The sequence below is a fragment of the Lynx rufus genome, unplaced genomic scaffold, assembly GCF_022079265.1.
Source record: "Lynx rufus isolate CCGP_SWC_20201006 ecotype Redwood Valley unplaced genomic scaffold, mLynRuf1.p SCAF_5, whole genome shotgun sequence".
In the NCBI taxonomy this organism is placed as follows: Eukaryota; Metazoa; Chordata; class Mammalia; order Carnivora; family Felidae; genus Lynx; species Lynx rufus.
The window spans coordinates 153795837-153819059 of NW_025814867.1; the positions used below are offsets into that span (position 1 = coordinate 153795837).

The 23223-nt window shown below is 43.2% G+C and overlaps 1 protein-coding gene across 1 annotated transcript in view; it reads right to left on the reverse strand.

Annotated features, from left to right (window-relative positions):
• Positions 1 to 23223, reverse strand: part of DSCAM (DS cell adhesion molecule) — a 628479-nt gene that overhangs the window by 297554 nt on the left and 307702 nt on the right. The window contains exons 4-5 of the mRNA XM_047100488.1: positions 12859 to 13005; positions 3133 to 3411 (exon numbers count right to left, since the gene is read on the reverse strand). Of these exons, the coding sequence (XP_046956444.1) occupies positions 3133 to 3411; positions 12859 to 13005 (426 nt within the window). The remainder of the gene's footprint in view (positions 1 to 3132; positions 3412 to 12858; positions 13006 to 23223) is intronic.

Consider the following 23223-nt stretch of genomic DNA (forward strand, 5'->3'; position numbering starts at 1 on the left):
ACCAATAAGGACACAGGTATTGGAACATTTAAATCCTATTTGCCTTGTCCCACGGTAGCACTGACGGGTTTCTCTGGACCATTCTCACACACTCATAACACCTGCTCATACCCCCTTTGTGGCTCAACCAAGGCCCATGACACACAGCTGTAAGAAAATAGGTTGATATTAGACTTTGTGACCAATGAAACAAAAACAAACCCAATCTTATGTAGCAAGTTCATTCACTGAACATCTGATAGAAGCCAAAAGTAGGGTTAATGCTACAGGTAAGACAGAGATGAATTATATTCATGGTGCACCTGGCATGTGCCATAAAATTATTACACTTCTTTTGTACATTATATAAGTCAGTCTTCCCACAGTCCTGCATGTTTTGCCTTATCATATCCATTTTACAGAAGAAGAAGTGGTTGTTCAGAGAGATTAATTAACTGAAGCAAATCCACTCAAGCGGTAAATAGCTAAAACCATTTTTTACCCCAATTATTCCTGACATCTCCTGTCACCACACCACGAAGTCTCTGGTTCCAAGAAGTTCGGTCTTTCGGCAGATGAGACAAATACAAGAGTTAATATAGTAGCCAAGAAGTGATACGGGGTCCATCAGAGACATATACCATGTGGAAGGGGATTGGTAGAAAGATCAGGAAATTCCTTAGATACCAATGATGAACAGAGCTGAGGCCAGCTGGAAAGAAAGGGCATTTTGTGAACTAGGGCATGAAGCATAGCCGTTGTCACAAGGAGAGTGTGCCTGTTCACTTTGGACACGACACAGAATCTCTGTAGGAAAATTATGGGAGAAAAATTCCGAAGGCAATCTGGAACAAGATTTCAAAAGGCTTCAAGATCTTGGAATTAAGTCAGAGGGGGCTAAAGGAAGCATTCAAGAATTTTTTGCAAGTGAGTTTATAGTCAAACGCATTTTTAGGAGAATTGATTGATCATACCGTATTGCACAAAGTGGAGTGGGGAAATTGGTTCAGTAAGGGGGCACTGCAAATGTCTAGGTGAGGTGCAGTTAAGTCTCAATCTAGGACAGGAGGGGCGTGGGGAGGGTGGCTAAGAAGCACCATGAGCTACAATCTATAGGACTTGGCACGACTTGGACTCAGAAAGGAAAGGCTTAAGGAGGATCCAGGATTTAAAGCCTGCATTTAGGGGGCTCGGGAGTGGGGAAGACATCTCAAATAAGAAGAGCCATTGACCAGGTAGAGATGGTGGAGAGTTTGTTTTGCGATGCTGCTGTGTTGAAATGCCAGTGGCACATCTGATCTAAAATTGGGAGACATGCTGTCTAACACTCAGGAAGGAAGCCAGGCTAAGGCTGCAGATCCAGGCTTGTTCTCAGAGGGGAGGAATCTAGAGCCCTATGAATAAAGAGAGCACCAGAGGAGAAGAGATGGGAGAAGAGAGGGTTTTGGATTTAGAACCCAAGAGAATGCTTTCCGTCTAGAGAAGAAAGACAGAAGTCATGAAGTCAGAGGGAGTTGGGGAACATTTGAGGGGCACTTCAGGACTTGTCCAGATGTGGCAAAAGAGTACAAGGGTGAAGACAAAGTACAGTCAGAATTAACACTTTTCCGCAAATAACTTCTAAAGTGTAGATTTTGATAAATGAGAAAGCAATAAATTAAACACTGAGAGCTCAGCCTGAGATGGTTGGGACAGGGGGTGTCATTGGGGAGGGCACTGCACTGGGGTTAGAAAGACAGAAAGTTTAGACCTTCAAGTATTTGAAAACCCTCTTCCATGTGGAGGGAGGAGTGTGACCTGTGGTCAGGATAGGGATGGCTTTATACATGGAATAGGAAGAATTTAAATGTAACAGGAGTTGGTCAGTTTTCTTTCAAGCAAAAGTATGGGCAATATCATCACCAGACAGGCTTACTTACAATGATTTTGATAATACCCTAAGATGTAAACTTATTCAGCAGGAAATGGGGAGCCATGAAAGGTGTTTTAACACAGAGGAGGTTTTGAACCTGTGGGGACACTTCTTCCTTGCCTTCCAGTACTGCATCATTGCATCTGGAAGTTTCTTCAGCTTCAGAAATAGAGCTGTGCGGAACTTATCTTCCATTTCTTCTGAAGCCCAGCCTAAAGACGTTTTCATGATATTCTCAGGACTCACCCTGGGCAGCTGGTTCCAAGCAGTCACTGGGATATTTAACATATTCTGTTGGGGTGGTATTGTGCTAGAACAGTCCACACCCAGAGTGACACTGGAACAGGCAGTTGCATTAATAGGCATGGGGTTGGAAAAATCCAGGTCAAGAGAATGCCTCCCTTTCAATGCCAACTCTTATGACTTAGCTTGATCAGTCAGTTCATCAGATAAAAAAAATATTTTATTGTATGTAATATATAAAATCATACACTATGAAAAGAATGTTCTAGTGGCATCTCAGAGCCACTTGCTTTGACCAAAGCCCTGCTGCTCAATTGTGGTCATGTGACTCGCATTGATTTGGTTTCTGCGTGAGTAAAATGGAGGGTGTTTGACTAGATTAGAGTGCTCCTCACTGTGGTCACACCCCTCCTTCCTCTGGGGTCTGCCTTCAGCATCCTTCTCAAGACAGTCACTACAAACCAATTAGAGATGAAATACACCCACCATATTTGAATTAAATGATATGTAATAATGCGTCTAAGTCCAATATTTTGATAATTTAGAGCTCCATATTTCTGTGGATAATAGCCCCATTCAGGAACATAAAGTAGCATCTGAAAGCCAGCCAAGGACACCCACCGTGATCGGACTACCATCCCTTGCAGGGACATCACAAGCCCGCCCCTCTTCCTCCGTCAGTGTTCAGACAGGCTGGCCATTGTTAATTCAACAACTAGGTAATGGGATCTCAGATACATAGTCTGTGGCCTGATGGAAAGCTTGGAGGTTCAGATAAACCTGAATTCCCATCCTAAATCCAAACACCCCAGCTGTGTAATCTTGAGCAATCTGTCTGAGCATTCATTTCCTCATCTGCAAAATGGGGTAATATTGGTCTCAGCAGGACTGTTGTGAGGATTAATGGAAGGCTATAGCAAGAGCCTGGAAGTCATCTTGTATCAAGAGCTCCATCAATGGCAGCCAACATCACTGTTCCAAGCTACCCTCCAACTTACGTTTCACGTACAGGCGGCCTATCACCTTAGCAGTTCCGTATCTGTTGGAAACTTCACACACATAGCTGCCTGAGTCTGAAGGACGAGTGTTCTCAATGAGCAGCCCTGTCACGGTCTTCTGAAACCTTCCAGAAAGTTCCAGGGGCATGTTGTCCTTCAGCCAGCGATAATCTGGCTCAGGATGCCCAAGCGCTTTGCAAGGCAACTCCACACGCTGCCCTGCCATGGCTTTGCGATGATCAAACCCATCCAGTATGGATGGGGCTGAGTTCGCTGGGTCTGAGGAAGAAAGGAAAACTCTTATTAGACACAGTGAATGAGTTGGAGTGGCCATTTAGAATCAGAGGACCTCATGTATAAGTTAAATTCTATACGTCATACTAACTATTGACGACAGATCTTCAAGTTTCTATTAAAGAACAGAAAGAAAAGCCGTATTCATATATATTTCTTCTGCTCAAAATCTTCAGAAGGTGGCAGCAGAAAGGGTTCTACTTTTCATTTCCCACTAAATAATGAAGAACTTTAGAATCAGCAAGCTTCTACCGGAATTGTTGGCCCAGGCCAGAAATTGGATTGTTCTATAACCAGACGATGTCAGACTTCTCCTTTCCAAAGAACAACAGTAGCAGAAATAGTTGTTTGACATTATGACAGTGTCTAATTCACCTGTTCTCCCAAATGATGTTTAGCTGGTTTTATAAACTCTTGAGCCCAATGAGGAAAGGGACCAAATACTCTCAAGAAGTGGGTCAGTGGAAACCACCCAGCTCAATGTCTAAGCTTGCTTTGAGGAATTGATATTCTCAAGGAATATTATTAAGAATGTAAAAACAGAGATCCCCTTTTGGGTGCCCAAAATAAAAGTCTCCTTGCTCTTTTATTCTTCCTGCTCTGAACTTGCACTGGACCACACACATGGGTGGTCACACTGGTCTCCGTAAGGATAAAGAACAGATATGGGCTCCTGGTTCCTGAAATCTTCTTATCTTCGCCTTAGTTAGAAAAGCACTGTGCCTATTTCAATGTACCTGCAGTAACCCTCAAAGCAAAGGGCTGGATACCCTCTATTGTATCCAAGAACCATGTGGAATGTCCTCTTGAAGGTGCTGTGATTCCATAGCCACCAGGGACGACCAATAGACCATGGGAAAATGGCAGACCCACTGAGCCGAAGCTGCTTCCCTTACAATCATCAGAGATGAAATCCATGACAAACCCGCTGCTCTTCTCACCTCCCTGGAGCTTTATAAGAACAACGTGAATGTTCTCATGGGATACAATGAGGGAACCTAATGATCTCGTAAAGGATATGTGACCAACCGAGTTTCTAGGACTCTTCTGTGGTTCATTCACTGTAACTGAAAAATTCCATAGCCCATAATTACTTACACTCACATTTCCTACACTGTCTGGGTATGGGCTCCAGAGGGATTATAGACCTAAGAGGCCCACAACAGCAAGGAGCCCTTGCCAGCAGAGGCCTTATTGCTTCAATACCCTCCTGATGGAAGTTACAGACAGATTTGGAAGAGTCTTGAAGAGGAAGTTACTTTCTTATGGACTACAGAGTTATAAAATCTGTTGCTCTGTTTAGAGTGGGATGTAGTGTTGGTGCTGGAGAAGGTGACAGAAAGAAGGTGTCACTCCTTTGGTAGGAGGAGTTAGAAGCTCACAACCCAGGAAACAAGAGGTGTCACTTCTTATCTTTCTTTCTTTCCTTTTTATTTCCTTTTTTACATTTTTTAATATTTATTTATTTTTGAGAGACAGAGTATGAGTGGGGAAGGAGCAGAGAGAGAGAGAGGGAGACACAGAATCCGAAGCAGGCTCCAGGCTCTGAGCTGTCAGCACAGAGCCTCACGTGGGGCTTGAACTCACAAGCTATGAGATCATGACCTGAGCCAAAGTTGGAGGCTAACCCACTGAGCCACCCAGGCACCCCAAAAGCTGCCACTTCTAACACTAGTCACAAAAAAGCAATACCCAATTATTTCACTTAAATTTTATAATTCTGAAACTAATCATTGATAGAAATTTTAAGATAGCATTGTATGATTCTAACGACTTTTTAAAAAGAAGGGATGGGAAAATTGGATATCCATTTCAAAAAGAAGAATTTAGAAGTCTTACCTCACAACACCTACAAAAATTAACTCAAAGTGGGTGATAGATCTAAACGTTTGAGCTAAAACAAATCTTCATGACCTTGGGTCTGGCAGAGTTCTTAGATACAACACCAAAAACACCAGGGGCAAAAAAAAAAATCAATATATTAAACATCATGAAAATTAAAATATTTTATATTTTCCAAGATACCATTAAGAAAACAATAAGGAGCAACCTATTAGAAGAACATATTTGCAAGTAGTATTTCTGATTAAGGCCTTATCTCCAAAAAATATAAAGAACCCTGTCATCTCTATGATAAGAAGAAACAACTCACTCAAAAAATGGGCAAAAGATTTGAATAGATAAATCACCAAAGGCGACACACAAATGACTAATAAGCACATGGAAAGATGCTCCATAACATTAGCCACTAGGGTAATACACATTAGAATTATATTAAAAAAAAAAAACTACAGTGTTTCTACTGCTTCATACCCACTAGGATGGCTCTAATAAAAAACCACAAACAAGAACAAGGGCTCAAGTGGAAGTAGAGAAAAAACTAGATCCTCAGGCAGGATTCACAATAGCCAATAAGTGGAAACAACCCAAATGGCCATCAGTGAAGGGATAAATGAGATGTGTATATACATACAATGGACTATTACTTAGCCATAAAAAAGAGTGACCTACGGATACATCTTACAACACGGATGGACCTTAAAAGATCATGCTACGTGAACGAAGCCTGATATAAAGCCACAATTGTAAGATACAATTTATATGAAATATACAGAAAACACAAATCTATAGAGACAGGCAGTAGATTACTGGTTGCCCGGAGCTGGAGATGGGAATTAGAATTGACTTCAAATGGGCCCCAGGGATTTTTCTGGGTGGCGGAAATGTTCTAAAATTGGATGACATCCATGGTTGCACAGCTTTCTGTATTTACTAAAATCACTGAATTGTATAGTTAATGTGGGTGAAGTTTAGGGATGGTAAATTAAATCTCAATAAAACTACAAAAAAGGAGTGGGGCATTTCTTCTGTATTTTAAGTATACAATTTAAGCAACCCTTGTGACAGGCTCTTGGAGGGATATTTGCTCATGTATAAAATTAGTACAAACAGCATCGTATTTAATTTTCATCCCCTTGTCTTCAAACTGTATATCTACATTTTAAAAACCAGTTATCGCAAAAATTTGCAAACTCGCCAAAATTAGAAAAAAATAATATAATGCATCCAACATATTCATCACCCAGACACAAGAGGCAGCAAAAAAATTTTTTTATCATCTATCTGTTTACTTCTTTATAGTCTTTGCTTTTGGTGTTGACACACTGAGTCAAATCATAGAACGTCTGTCATCTTATCACTATATCATTAGTATGCTTCTCTAATAAAAACACAAGTTTTCTCATAAAACCACAAGGTCGGTAACACACAATAGTAATAATAACCTCTTGGTACCATTTAGTATCTATTCCAAATTCATTTTTACCCAAGGGGCTAAAAACACATCATTATTAACTATTATTATTATTTACAATTGATCTGATTAAGTCTGGATTGTTCTATGGTTAACAGCTATGTCTCTTGATTCTCTTTTAATCCAGAGAAGGTCCTCCTTCTTTTCTCTCTCATGTCTTCAACTTACTGAAGAAGCCAGTGGGCTGTTTTGCAGCAAATCCCAAATTCTGAATGTTCAATGGGTTCCTCTGTGGCCATTTTCCTCATAAACTGGAATTTAGTTCTAATGATATGATTAGATCAGGTTCAGCCTCTTTATTTCTTTTGTTTTAAATTTATTTTGAGAGAGAGAGAGCGAGCAAACACATGAGAGGGAGAGAGAGAGACAGAGAATCCAAAGCAGTGTCTACGCTGTTGCACAGAGCCCGGTGTGAGTCTCGAACCCACAAACTGTGAGATCATGACTTGAGCCCAAGTGAAGAGTCAGATGCTTAACCGACTGAGCCACCCATGTGCCACCCAACCTCTCTCTCTTTGCACCCATATCATGTGTGGCTTTCTCATCTTTGGTCATGCTAAGTTCATCAGCAAGTTCAGGTAATAAAGTTTATCTGGACTATTTCATTAGGAGTTTAAATGATTTTCTAATTGTCATATTTCCTTCAACTTCAGTAGATGTGATTATTTGGCAGATAAGAACTATCCTTCCTGAACTAGGATTCTTTGGTCATTTTGAAATACAGTAGTCATAGGTAAGACAGGAGAATTGTGATTCTCTTTAAACTACCACTTACCAAAACCAAGTGGTGATGCCCTAATTTCCTCTGTGTAGACCAATGAGATTCCTATTGCTGCTTTTGTTGTCATTAAATAGATATGGGTGCATGTATCCAAGTATATATATGAACTTAAGTATGCAAGTACAGTAAAACCTTGGATTGTGAGTAACTTGTTCTGCAAGTATTCTGCAAGATGAGCAAATATTTCTAATAAACTTTAACTTGATAAATGAGCGATGTTTGTAATACGAGCAGTAGGTGATGCTGAATGTCATGTGATCACAACTGAGCCAATGGTTCTTCCCTTCTCCTCCTCCTTCTTCTTCTTCTTCTTCTTCTTCTTCTTCTTCTTCTTCTTCTTCTTCTTCTCTCTCCCTCTCTCTCTCTCTCTCTCTCTGCAGGATTGTGGGTGATCGTCTCCCATGCTCAGATGCTTGACTTTAGGCCGTGGTGCTTGGCAGAAATCAGTGATTTTTCAGAACGTTGGAAGGTGCCCACAACTGGCACTGGTGTATTTTTTATCACTTCAAAGCACCTCTGGACAGCCCTTTACTTTTCTGTACAAGAGTAAGCTAGGGATGCTTTGCTTCATTCTAGCTCAGGTTGCCTGCAGATATAGACCCTTTCCTCTGCTGCCTTATTGCCAGCTACATTAAATACAGCATATAACAAGTTTATTAATACTGTACTGTAGTCAACATGTGTGTGAGCATATACAATGGCCCCCATGCAAACAAAGGTTGAAAAGAAAAGGGGTAACAAGAAGGAGATGATTATGGTGGAAGTTAAGAAGGAAATGATCAAGAAGTATGAGTGAGGTATGTGAGTGGCCAAAATTGCAAGATTTTGTAAGAAGCCTATGTCTGCATCTCATCTGCAGAGGAGGAGAAAAAGGCAGAGGAATCCCTCAGTTCAGATGAGATCAGGGAGATGTGTAAAATGTGGGAAACGGTGCAAGATTTTGTAGAAAAGCACCACCCAAGCAAGGCTGTAGCAGTGCAAGCAATGAATCTGTTTAACGACAATGCAATGTCACATTTCTGCGAAATCCTCAAAAGGAAGCAAAAGCAAGTGTCATTGGATACGTTCTTTGTTAAAGTTGCACAAAAAGAAAAAGATTCCATTGAGCTAATAGGCAGCAGTGATTCTGTTAGTGATAGTGAAAGTCGTCCTACACAATAAACTTCCTTTCTCTTGTCTCCCTCACACCAGCCATGAAGGTTTTCAAAGGTAAGTGTAGGTTAATTTGTTTATTTTTCTTTATATTTTGTATTTCCTTTTTTTAAAATATATTTTTAATGTTTATTTATTTATTTTTGAGAGAGAGAGAGCATGAGGGGGGAAGGGGCAGAGAGAGAAGGAGACAGAGAATCCCAAGCAGGCTCCACGCTACCTGCACAGAGCCCGATGAGGAGCTGGAACTCACAAACCACAAGATCATGACCTGACCTGAAATGAAGAGTCAAGACGCTTAACCGACTGAGCCACCTGGGCGCCCCTATTTTATATTGTCTTTATTATTTTGTATTATAGTACAGCCCTGTAATCATTTTTATATGAATATTTTTGGGTTGTGGAACGAATCATCTGAGACTCCAGCACTTCTTATGGGGAAATTCGCTTTCAGATACAAGTGCTTTGGATTACAACCATGTTTCCAGAACAAATTATGCTTGCAAACCAAGGTTTTACTGCATATGTGTGTACGTGTGCATATTCGTAATGAACTCAAAAGATTTTAAAATGTTTAATGGTCACCAATCACGTGCCATCGGTTATTTCTGAAATTAAACTCATCACACTTTGGGCCAACGAGAATGCCTTCAGAAGATGTCCCCTGTCTCGTTTTGACAATCTTAATGTTTCAGGTTCATCTTATCCATTTCCTGTCCCAGACACTGCAATCCACCATTCTTCTAAGGAGCCATGGTCCCTTTTTTGGGGATCTTTAAAGGACACTAGGGTCTAGAGAGCACCCCATTATAGTATTTTAGAGGATGGGCTTCCTCCAGGCCTTCCCCTGAGCCTTCTCTCTCTGTCACCTTTAGTAATGCTGAGTCACTCTGACTCCATTTTACTGCTAAACCCAGCAGTTTCCATCAGGGTGACTTCCTGTTCTTCTGAAAGGAGTCTGAAAGGAGTATTTGCTGAATGAACACCTGTGAGGTCTTCAAGGAGCTGGGCCACCACTGAGCGATGCAATCACCACAGACTACTCTCATGGTCCTTCCACACTCGTCTTCAACTCAAAACTCGGGTAGGTCTATCTGAGTGCCGTGAATACTCCTACACCCATTGCCCCAGGGGCCCACCCAAGGGCTGGCCCTCTGCTTTGGAGAGAACTGTTTGCTGACTATTTTGCCGATCTGCGACTGTGGAGTCCTCGCAGGTCTTCCCCACCTCGCCTCCCGCCACTTCTGTGACACTGCTTTGTTCCCGTGCCCCTACTGCTGTCCACACTTCATCCACACCCACTCATGTCCACGTTCCACTGGGTGCTGCCGAAGGTCTCGTCCACGTGCTTTTTCCTCTGTCATCATAGTTCGTCCGTTTTAGTTTCAGGGTGAGTTTGAGATCATTAAAAACCTTGCTACCCACATGACCCAAACCCCATGTGTGCATTTTTAAATGCATTTAAATCTAAAGTAAAATTGATTTTTCTTTTTCCTTCGGAGCTAATATTTCTTTTTTAAAGAAATGTTTATTTATTGGAGCCCCCTGGGTGGCTCAGGTGGTAAAGTGTCAGGCTCTCGGTTTTTGGCTCAGATCATGATCTCATGGTTTGTGGGTTTGAGCCCTGCATTGGGCTCTGTGCTGATGTTGCAGAATCTCCTTGGAAGTCTCTCTCTCTCCATTTCTCTCTGACCCTCCCCTGCTTACATTCTCTCTCTCCCCAGAATAAATAAATAAACATCTTTTAAAAGTTTATTTATTTTGGGGAGAGAGAGAGAGAGAGAGAGAGAGAGAGAGAGAGAGAGAGAGAATGAGAATATACCAAGCAGGCTCCATACGGTCAGTGCAGAGCCTGATGCAGGGCTCAATCCCACGACTGTGAGATTATAACCTGAGCTGAAACGGAGAGTCAGATGCTTAACCAACTGAGCCACCCAGGCTCCCCCAGGGCTTAGATTTCTAGAATAGTCATCCTCACTCAGCGTTCATGGTCTCATTTTCTAGCATTAACAATTCCCCCCCCCTCAACTGTGTTATTAATGTTTCTGTGACAAAAGTCCTAGCAGTTATGTTCCACACACAGTAGACTCTCTCAAGTGCCTTTCCATGACACTTGACTCACTTGACCCCACAGCTACACCTCTAACCCCAAATGCTCAGTGTCTTAGTGTGGGACATTCCCCCACAGATTGTGCCCAGAAGCACCTCACTTCCCGTCACAAATGCTTGCTGGACAGCCTCATGGCCCCCCTCACTTCCATGGTGACCAAATGCTCATGGGCCCTGCTGTCAACGTTTAAAGCATCAGCAGAATGTTCTATGAAATGAAACAAAACAACAACAATAACAAACTTGGGATTAAGAAAAGTAAATCTGCCTCTTGATCCCTGAGAGTCGAATTTGAAAATAAGTACTTAATAATTTAGAGTAGAGATAAACAGTTCCACCTTTCAGGATTCTCTCTCTCTCTCTCTCTCTCTCTCTCTCTCTTTCTTCCTTTTCCTGGTTTTCTCTTTTTTTCAGATTTTTTTTCAGTCTTCTCTTCCAAGAAAGATGGGCTCCCAGATTCTCATCACTTCATTCACTTTTTTTGGATGGAGAAATGTGTATTGCTTCTTTTGCTAAAACTCAATTTAATCTTGTACCCAGATCCACCCCTCCATCCTTCTCCTTTCCTGTCCCAATACTGTTACCATGTTCTCCTCACTGCACACAAGACCTTTCCTAGGATATTCTGAGCCAGTAGGACACTGTGCTGTCATTAAAGCCACCGTGGACTACGATCACAGATGCCATTCGCTTTCTCGTTCATTCGCTTTTGTCCGGGTTTTCTTTCTTTTTAACGCAGTGTAATTTTAGTGTACTGATCGTCTTGCCCTTACAGAGACAAAAACACAGCACTATGAAACAAGGGATAAAATAAATCTCTTTTCAGGGGCGCCTGGGTGGCGCAGTCGGTTAAGCGTCCGACTTCAGCCAGGTCACGATCTCGCGGTGCATGAGTTCGAGCCCCGCGTCGGGCTCTGGGCTGATGGCTCAGAGCCTGGAGCCTGTTTCCGATTCTGTGTCTCCCTCTCTCTCTGCCCCTCCCCCGTTCATGCTCTGTCTCTCTCTGTCCCAAAAATAAATAAACGTTGAAAAAAAAATTTGCAAAAAAAAAAATAAATAAATAAATCTCTTTTCCATGTCAACAGGTAAAGAAAAAATGTCTCCCTGGGCAGAGGGGAGACGGCTGAATTCTGACTTGTGTTTGCACAGCCCCTGAGAGCGCGCGTGGTCTCTGGCTATCGTAAGGACGTGAACGTGGAACAGGAACCAAGATAGAGAAGAAGTGCGGTAAGGGGGTGTTCGGGCAAAATGTTTTTCATTACCCCAACGGTCAACAGCTTTCCATCGCTTCTCCCTCAAACAGGTATCACTACAAATAGGTCAAAGAGGGTCACTTCGGGGAACGGTTTTACCTTCTCAAGCCGCCAAGGGCAAATGTCACATACTCCACGCTACATTTCTAGGACCAAGAGGGACATCTCACATTCCAAACCGCTCCGTGAAGAGCTGGCATATCGCCGCGTGAGCGGATTGCTTACTTGTGGGACAGGTGGGCCAGTGACGAGCCAGTTGTGACGATGATGCAAGCGGCTGATATTTTCTCCAAGTATAAATCCCATAAAGGAAGGCACAAAGCTGGCGTATTTACAAGAGTGGAATCAACTGCCCTCGGGTTTCCTCCGTTGGACAATAATCCTGGCAGGAGGTGGGAGGGAGCGTCTAGCCCTTTAACTTGAGATGTGGGCAGTTTCCCCAATATTGTTAGACGGAATATGGGGAACAAGAGGTGTGTCCCTGGGTCCCCGCTCTTCTCCCTCGGAGCTCTGTGTCATAGGCAGCCTCAAGGTGCTGCTGGACGGAACACACACATCCAGGGCAAGGAGGCGTTCCCTTCAAAACAGAAGCCATGTTGGCTCAAAGGAGTGTGGAATTTGGGAAAACCCGAGATGACTTCACTCAGAATACCTATATTTGTAGCGTTCAGCATTGGCAAACCTTTGGTTGCTAAACTGTTTTGGAAGAAAAAACAAAAGAAGCCTTTGTTTGAGTCATGAGTCCTACAAGTTCGGTTGACTTAGCTCAGAGCACTAACGAAGGTGTAACGGAAATAGGAAACACGGGCTGGATGGGTGTTTACCTGATACAAACAGTCTAGCGCTGTTACTCTGCCTGGTCTCCCCGGTGTATCTATGCCGCGTGATACAGCGGTAGTTATACAACCCATCTTCATTCTGTACATCTTTAATATACAAGGCTCCCGTGGATGTGATGAGAAATCTAGATCCTGAAATAGAAGAGAATGATTACGCAATTAACATAGAACAAAAGCAAGCCAACCACATAAACAAAGACGTGGAATTTTTTCAAACCCCCACCCCCGCAACTGAAAGAACCTGAAACAAAGGCTAATGATAGGAGTGTGTCGGTTACCTTAAGGGTCCAAGCTATTTTAACTTTTCAATTACCCTAAATTAGGAGTTTTTAGTAAGTATGCTAAACGTTAAATATATGCTTAGAAAATCACATCTCATGAATTAAGTTTTTAGGTCAAATGTTTATCTTTTTTTAAAAGAACTTTTTAATGTGTATTTATTTTTGAGAGAGACAGACACAGAGTTCAAGTGGTGGGGGGGGCAGTGGGGTGGGGAGCAGAGAGAGAGGGAGACACAGAATCCAAAGCGGGCTCCAAGCTCCAATCTGTCAGGACAGAGCCTGATGTGGGGCTCGAACCCATAAGCCGTGAGATCATGGCCTGAGCCGAAGTCAGATGCTTAACCGACTGAGCCCCCCAGGCGTCCCACACATATTTATATTTTGAGCAACAAACCCGGCATATAATTGCTGTGGAGCTAATTTAGCAGATTTTCCTTGCTGACCACTTTTCTCTTAGAATGTGACACATCAAAGGAGTATTAACTTTGTCTAGTAAATTTCTACCTCATATATGTATGAACTTCTGTCTCTGGTTGAAGTGTTTCAGTTAAACACACAAATGTTAGATTATAAATCAATAAATATATAAATTATAAATGTTAGATTATAGGGGCACCTGGGTGGCTCAGTCGGTTAAGAGTCCGACTCTTAGTTTCGGCTCAGGTCATGATCTCAGGGCGTGTGAGTTGCAGCCCCACATCGGGCTCCGTGCTGACAGTGCAGAGCCTGCTTGGGATTTTCTCTCTGTCTGTCTGTCTGTCTGTCTGTCTCTCTCTCTCTCTCTCTCTCTCCCTCCCTCTCTCTCTGCCCCTCCCCCACTCACTCTCTCTGTCTCTCTCAAAAATAAACAAATAAAACTTAAAAAAATAATGAATGTTAGATTATAAATCAATAATGCATAAAATATAAAGTTTGTGGAAACTTCCCAGGAAGGACTGCCTTAACCTGCTCATAATAACAGCCAACACCTGATCCTTGATTCTAAGACTAAGATCAATTCCTCCTGTAATCAGTGTCTTGGAAAACTCTGGGGTTACTTAACTGCTACCCCAACAATGATCAATCCCTACTTTTCATTGGGGGGATGCACTCTCTACATCCCTAGACGTTTGTCTGTACAGCTCTACCTGTACCGAACCATCCACATTAAGAGATCAAATGTCAGTGCTGCTTTAAGAAGGATAGAGATAATTTTCCCTTTGAAAATGTAAATACCTGGAGACAATTTTTACTGTTCAATTATAATCTGATGATAAGCCAAATAAGGGCAAAGCAGTAAACCCCAGAGTGAGCTGTGGCACCCCCATGGGGAATGACTGAGGATACCACTCCCCTGCCACTGTTAGACCCTCCTATGGAATATTCCACCACTGGATGCAAGGCTACTTGGGGGATAATGTGATCTTGTCTCTTTGGGAAAAGACTAAAAATGCCAAAAAATCACCTTCTTTTATTGTTTGTTGTCCTATGTTCATTTGAAACTTCCTTTGGTTTACTTTAATCAGAATTGACCAGGAGTCTTGACTGCAATAATTTTAAGTCTCCAATATTTAAGTTCTGAACATAATGCCCACAACCCTTTAATTTCTTATAAGGACTACACTTTATCCATCGATCAGTTGTTCACATAAAATAAAAATGGTTTATGATTTCTTCTGCAAGAAAGAGCAATTCAAAAGGGTGTGGGTAAGAAAAAAAAATCATGAAAGAAATACCAATCTAGAATAAGCTTTTTACAAGGACACAAATTGGGGCCACCCGGGTGGCTCAGTCGGTTGGGCGTCCGACTTCGGCTCAGGTCCTGATCACACAGCACTTGAGTTCGAGCCCCGCGTCGGGCTCTGTGCTGACAGCTCAGAGCCTGGAGCCTGTTTCAGATTCTGTGTCTCCCTCTCTCTCTGCCCCTCCCCCACTCACACTCTGCCTCTCTCTGTCTCTCAAAAAATAAATAAACATTAAAAAAATAAAAATAAAAATAAATGAAAGGACACAAATTAACCGAAAAAACACTATAGAAATCTTTAAGTAAAAAATTCACTTTTTAAACAATTTTATTTAGTTACATATTTTAAAATATACCACCAATACGCTATGTATTAGAATAGCTAGAAAATCAAATGCTCTGCATTCTAGATATTTTTGCCTTAGCCTCCCCTCTCCCCAGGGAAAGCAGCTAAAAATACATTTTACCACTTTTCCTATGTCATCGCACACCAGCATTCCTTGCCAAGAGACATTGTTTATAGCCAAAACGTTTTTCTTGCAATAGATTTCGCATACTTACATAATGTTTTAATATCGAGCCTCTTTTAAGTACTGAGCAGTGGACAGAAAAGAGGAACCAAAAGCTAATGCACATAATTCCTGTCGCCTTTCTGACACAGGGTATTTTCATTAGAATTGGCAGGCCATCAGCGGTGGTAAAACGTAAGTGGGAGCACTCTGGGTAGCACAGCTCAGGAGTACTAGAAAATGCGGAAGGGCCGCACAGCAGTGTGCATTCATTACTCAGCATGCTGACTCCTGAGAGGGCTCCATTCTTCAGGCACATTTAATTTAATCACTCACTTGCTCCTGTAATATCTCGCTTTTTTTTTTTTTACTCACTTAGCATGCTAAAGAAGACTGTTCAGACGTGTTGTTTCAGAAGAACTTGAACCTTGTTTGTATTGAACCTTCCTGAGACGTTCGCAAGAAGAGGGAATTGACTTAATTACTGTACGTCATTTGAACCATCTCCGTCTCGCCCCTCATTTCTCATCGAAACCCATTTCGAAGGCCATCGACATTTTAAAACAAAATAAAGACAAAGAACAGGAGCCTTTGACTAAGAGAGAGGCCCTGAAGACCCAGGGTCCTGGGGAACAGTCAGAACTCCCAAGATGCATGGCATTTTCAGGGGCAGCACACAGAGTCTCTGGAGCCCCAGATGTCTTGTCTCCATGGTGATAAGAAATCATAACTGCTCCCTAACTTGCCAAGGCACACCGCTTCCTGCCTTACGTCATCAGAGCCTTCTGTGTCATACAGAATAAATGGTTCATTCACATCCCTAAATGGGATTGAAGAATGTGCTTCTATTAAAATATTCCAACAGCAAGATACAAAATGCCGATGTCCATAAACTACACACACACACACACACACACACACACACAAACTCTCTGTCTCTGTCTCATCCACGCACGCACACACACACACACACACACACACACCCCTTTACTACTCACATCTGTCCTGTAGCATACAACTGTGCAAAGCCAAAATTTTATAGGTAGTTTTCTCTCCCTTGGAAAGCTATTAGCGCTTTAGATTAAAACATTTCTAAAACATAGCGCATACTTTTTGTCATGTCAAACGCATCGCGAATCAGTCGGTCAACTGAACAATAGTGAATGAGTTTGGATTCCAGATCACCACTGTGGACATCAATTATGGAGGGGCGCTGCTGAGTTATTAGAGGGGGGTCTCAGTAGCTCTGTTGACTTCTCAACATGCACTAACCGGTTCCCAGATGTTTAAACCCCTGGTTCTAACGGTTTATCTGCTCCTTCCTTTGCAACCGGGCAAACTGAGAATCATTACTTCTCTCTGCCGTCAATATCCTCGTCAATACGTTCACAAAGTGATGCATTCAGTACACTGAAAGGTAGAAACCAGACATAGCCCAGCTGTTAGAACTTGGCAGAAACTAAGAGTTAATGGGTCACGAGTAAGTGCTGGTGCGGTTCTCCAGCGTTATTGACATGAGCTTGTACGTCAGCACCGTGAACATAAACCCACAGCTTCGTACCAGTTGCGCGAGCTCAGCACAGCACCTGGCAGGATATTTCTATCCAGAGACAAGACTAGCAAGGAAAATGGGATGTCTGCACAACTGGGAGTGTCGTAGGAACACTCAGGGTGTAAGTCCACGGCCACACTCCTCCCGCTGCTGCTGTGCTGAACGGCGGAGTAGGCTCAGACAGCACCGGCTCCTGAGGTTCAGACACAATGCCTTCTTGAGCTTTCTATGTGAAAGCATCAGAGGCAGAAATTAAAACAGCAACAGTTCTAGAAACCCATTGGTGCAACTATGGGTAGCTGAAGATCTGAGCTGCAGAAAGCAGGCATACGTGACCTCCGGAAGAAAGCGTATACAAGCTGATTCTAGGAAGACCGGAGCCAAATGGTCCACCGTTCTTCGTGCCAGCACTCTCCTGGGCTCTGGGAGTCCCAAACGGAGGGAGACACGGCCCCTGTCTTCAGGGCGCTTACGATCGAAAGAGATTTCAGTCTTAGGGTTGGACACATGGCAACAAGGTGAGAAAACAGGATGGGAGAGAGAAGTGTAATCGGGAAACCCGTCTCACCTTCATGAAGGTAACTACCGATAATACCCAGGGAGGAAATGTGTATTATTACCAGACCTATGTATTGCTACATATCCTTGCGGATTACTCGGACATAAATAATTAACATTATATGTCCAAGCATCCTTTACCAACCTGCGTGTTCAGTCTACTCAGCCATTTTTTTTTTCTCATTCTTACAATCAAGTTAAAAGATCTTTTCCTTGGTACCAGGTGAAACAAGCTGACCCCCTGGAAAGACTTCTCATCGTGGAGGAAAAAAAAAAAAAGCTGGAGTCCCGAATCCAGTGGATCTGAATTCCAGACCTGTCCAAGTCACTTTCCAGCTGTGTGACCTCAGACGAGACACTCAGCCTCTTTAAACTTTGTCTATTAAAGACAGATGGTGAATAGTATCCTCTCTGTTCCAGGGTTGAAGTTTAGATTAACGCAAGGACGTCATCCAGCAGATAGCCATGTATTACGTAGGGGATCTATAAAAGCAAGCGTAATGTTTGCTATTCTGTTCTGATAGGTCAGTCGTCAGTCGACAAGATATGCACATAGCTGCCCAGGGCCATCGGCGTGCCTGAGCCAGACAGGGAAGAGCCCACATGGACATGAACGTAATATTTAATTGTTCATTTATTCGCTAACTTATGTGACGCAGCCTCATGTATCAGGAAAAACATCAAAGTGGAAGCAACATGGCTGAGTTTTATGTCACAGTTCTGCCACTTGGAGCTGTGTCGCCACAGGAAAAACATTTCCCAACCCCCTGTGAGACAGGTTGTATGTACCACAGGGTACGACCAAGGTGCAGAGAAACAGAACAAGGCTCTCAGAGTCGCTTCCTATGTCCCAGTGAGGGGCTGTAGGGAGAGGAAGGGCAATAGAGACACTGTGCTCAGAAATCCTTCTTGCAGTGGACTGGGACGTTCATGGAAGCTTGAGGTCTTCCTCCATAATCATTAAAATGTAATTTGAATAGGAATATTTGCCGGTATATTTGTCAGTATCCGAACACAAGATGCATATTCTGAAGTTTTCCAAATTAACCACTCCTCACCTCTCGTATCTCATCTAATACAAGGCCCTTCCGTTCTGACTTCTAAAATAAATTCCAGGGGCGCCTGGGTGGCGCAGTCGGTTAAGCATCCGACTTCAGCCAGGTCACGATCTCGCGGTCCGTGAGTTCGAGCCCCGCGTCGGGCTCTGGGCTGATGGCTCAGAGCCTGGAGCCTGTTTCCGATTCTGTGTCTCCCTCTCTCTCTGCCCCTCCCCCGTTCATGCTCTGTCTCTCTCTGTCCCCAAAATAAATAAACGTTGAAAAAAAAATTAAAAAAAAAAATTCCAGAATGGTCCACTTCCCTGTCTCTGCTAGACAGCCCAGTCTGGGGCTCCCCACCTTCTCTGTTTCCATTCCTGCTCCTTTCAGCCTGCTCCCCACGCAGCGTCCATGGTCATGCAGCGCAGTAGATTGGGTAGATGGTTTCGTGTTGACCAGGTCCCAGTAGACCGAATTGTTCATGGTGGCCTACAATGCTTCAGGCTTTGATCATATTTCCAAAAGCCATTCGCCCCCTCTCTCCCTCTGCCACCATGCACCAGCCACCCTGTTCTCTTAGTCGCTCCACCGGAAGGGCCCTGAGCCTGTATCTCTACCTGGCTGGCCCCTTCTTATCTTTCTGGCCTCAGTTTCTAAATCAACTTTCCAACAATGCCAGCCCGCGTTAACTTACCCCTCATCACTCATGCTCGTGGGACTTGATTTTATCACATCAACGTGAGGCTGCCTTCTGTGAATTTAAGGTTGGCTTAGCTTTTCTCTCCTCCAACCAGAGTAGCAGAAACTTGATTTGTCTTGCTCAATTTTTCATCTCCATGACACCAAGCTGCGCCTAGCTATGCTAGCTGAAAATATTTGTTCGAGAGATGGGTGATCAAACAGTCTATCACCACGTGTATACAGAATGTCTCTTCTTAAGCCTGGGCAACAAGAAAGCAAGCTGAAATACCTCCTTCTAGGTTTCAACGTGAAACTTCCTCATGTATAATACATAAAAACCAGTATTTCCCCCCTCTAGGAGAAACCATAATATATTCTTATATGAAAATGAGCATATTTTCGGATTTTGATGTTAATTCCTCCTGCGTTATGCTTTCTGGCTTTTTCCTACGCAGTCAGGCCGTTAAATCTTCAGTAGGGATGACACTATTTTCAGGAAGATTTTTTAAAGCGTATCTGATTTTTCACTTAGTCAGAAATATATCTTAGGGTTTTTTTTCCCTCTTTTTTTCCTTTTGCTATTGCAATCTGAACTGAGTTAATAGTCATTAAAAGAACAGATGGTTCCTCTAATAAGATGCCAAGTGGCAGAGTAAAACACAATGAAACTTTCCTCAGCTGTGCCTGCCACCTCCAATTGACAGCCAACTGTGTAATGAAACAGCTTCGTCCTGAGCCGTTTTCCTAACCGCCTCCAAGAAATAAGCGCAAGATTGAACTCTAAGTTCTAAGTATATGGCGCTAGAAACGAGATGAGCCTCTAAATGAGTATCTCACATCTTTTAGTTTGAAACTTGAATTAGCATTAACTAAAACAGAAGTGGAAGCAGAAAAAAAAAATATATATATATATATAATCTATGGTAACCTTCAAGTTATCACTTTCTCTTAATCCAGATGTAGACTGGAACAGAATCTAACTCTTCACCTGGGTCTCAGGTATGTCTGTTCTGTGACGTGATGGGTGGGGGCCAAGTTGTAATCAGAGGCAGGCGGGAAGGAGCGGCAGTTATTTCTTGAGCAGCTGGGTGGCCTGATAAAAAGGATTCTTCAAAGAAAACTATGTTGAAAGCCACATATAAGGGAAAGGAGGAGGCCCTTAAGGTAAGACTTCTACCCCGGTGTTATGGGTCGACGTGTGTCCCCTCCAGAATTCAGAACTTAAGTCCTAACCCCCAAGACCTCAGAATGTGACCTTATTTGGAAATAGGTTCGTTACAGGTGTAATTAGTTAAGATGAGGTCATACTGAGGGGCGCCTGGGTGGCTCAGTTGGTTAAGTGTCCGACTCTTGATTTCGGCTCCGGTCATGATCTCACGGTTCATAAGTCTGAGTCCCGTACCAGGCTCCATACTGACAGCACGGAGCCTGCTTGGGATTCTCTCTCTCCCTCGCCTGGCCCCTCCCCTGTTCATGCACTCTCTCTGTCTGTCTCAAAATAAATAAATGAAACTTAAAAAATAATTTAAAAAAGATGAGGTCAGGCTGAAGTAGGGTGCACCCCTAATCCAATGTGACAGTTGTCATAAAAAAGTGGAAATTTAGACACAGAGACATCTGGGTATGCGTACTAATCCTAATCAGAGCCAACAGCTATTACAAGCCTAGGAAGAACCACCACTGCTCTAAACATTCTGCTCTAAACTTTGTTCTCACAATGACCTCACGAGGCAGGTATTATTCCCACTTTGCAGATGAGAAAAGTGAGGAACAGAGATTAAGTGGCTTGCCTGTGTTCACACAACTTTTGACATCCCACCAGCGTGATGCCCTGGTGTCCTGGCTGGGAGCTCACACGCTCAGGCGCCGTGCTCCCTGGCACTGGGTCACGGCCCCCGTGAGTGAGCAGAGCACAGCACCAGGGCCCATGGAACAGAAGTGACAAGCCCAGAATCATTTAAACTAAATAATCAACAGGCCCTGACTGGGGAGAAGAATGCTCCAAGCCCTCCATCTGTGGTCCCGATGGGTGGGTGGGGGGTGGTGGCACCAGCAGGCAGAGAAGCTGGGCAGGGGTGTCTACTTTTAGGGAGGAGGTGCTGGGTCACTTTGCTTGTGTGATGCAAGTCAAGCTGGGGACAGAGCTGCGGGAATCAAGCTCTGCATGTCAAGAAGCCCTTTTTGGGAACTGGTGTCCAGGACCCCCTGTGTGGGAGCGAAGGAAAAGGGCCAGCGAGACACAGCCCAGAGAAGGAGGGACAGAGACCCGGGAGGGTGTGGGATTATGAAAACCACGGCAGGGAGGACTTTCACAAAGGACTTTCACGTCAGCTCTGAGTCTCTCTTCCAGCATAAACTAGAATACCCATGTCACATAAAAGGGCCTCGGTGTCCTATTCCGTGTAACGGGGCAGTAATACCTTCCGGAGAATATTGGGATGTTAAACAAGAGTGTCCGTGTAGGTGCCTGCTAGTAAAAGGAATTCAGGAATAGCTGTAATCTGCAATAAAATATATTGATAACGTATCTCACCTGCTAGATCAATACAAACATTAAATATCTAGCTACAAGCAGTGAGTAATATATATAGTACACTTTAAGAACACTAAACATCATTACCAAAGGGTGTAACGGAATGATACTTGGGGAAATAAAGAGCATATCAAAGTCCAGCATCAAACAGCTTGATACTGCAAAATATTCCATCTTCCACAAATGAAATTAACTGCATTAATTAATGAATGAAAATAATTGCATTAATTAATGAAATTAATTGCATTAATTAATTAATTAACTAATGAAATCGATTGCGTTTTGATTTCTGAACTGAATTCATTTAGAACTGTACAAAATCAATGCAGATTAAAACACGATGTAATTTTTTTTATGCAGGAAACTAGAAAAAAATTAAAATATTTGATAATATTGGTCTTCACCCGTATTTGCACGGGTGAACGCGTATCTACGAGGAGGAGGTGAACTGGTGAAGTCTTGGTTTTTGGTAGGCACTCTGGTGGCATATTTCAAATGTAAGAAATAACTGCATATTTGCTCTAGCAGCTGGACCCTTCAAGGAGTCTACCCCGTGGAAACACTCATACATGCACACACACCAAGGTACACATAAGAAGTGCACGGAGGCCTTGTTTAAAAATGAAAAGCCGTCGGGGCGCCTGGGTGGCGCAGTCACTTAAGCCGCTGATTCTTGATTTCGGCTCAGGTCACGAACTCCCGGTTCGCGGAACCCAGCCCCGAGTCGGGCTCTGTGCTGACATCACAGAGCCTGCTTGGAATTCTCTCTCTCCCTCTCTCTCCACCTCTCCCTCTCTCTCTCAAAATCAATTAACCAACTTTAAAAATATTTTTAAAAAAGTGAAAATGAGAAACCGTCAACAAACCTACATGCCAATCAGGGGGTGAGTCAAGTTAGGGTGTAGCCACACTATGCAACCATTGAAAAGACAGTAAGGTAAATGTATGCGTAGTGCAGGCTGAGATCTGCAAGACGTCCGATAAAGTGAGTACAGAACAACACACGATGTTCTGTACAAAAGGCCAGGAATGTGTGCATGTGTGTATAAATCAGTGGGTGTAAACGGACAGAGAGGAAGGTGTCAGAAGCCATCCACCAAAACGTTAGCCATAGCTGCCTGTGAAGTCACCTGTGGACGAGGGGAAGGGAAGGGAGAGCGATAGGCTTTGCCCCACGGTCTCACGTACTTGAAAATGTCTAAAGAAGACTCTATTGCTGCATTACTTGTGCGGCTGAAATTTATTTTGAAGAAGGTGTCAGTGGGTGGCGAGCATATGGGCGCAGCAGGCGTAGACCAAACTCATTTGAGCGGCACGGCAGAGGGGAAGGAGAGAAATGCAGGATAATATTGATGTTGGGAGTAAATGTGTCGGAGGATGGCCTTCTGTTTAGCATGGTTTTCGATCGGATCACATCTGCGCGTGCGTCACAGCAGAAGGGGGGCTCTCAATGTTTACCCTGGTCTTTGTAATCCT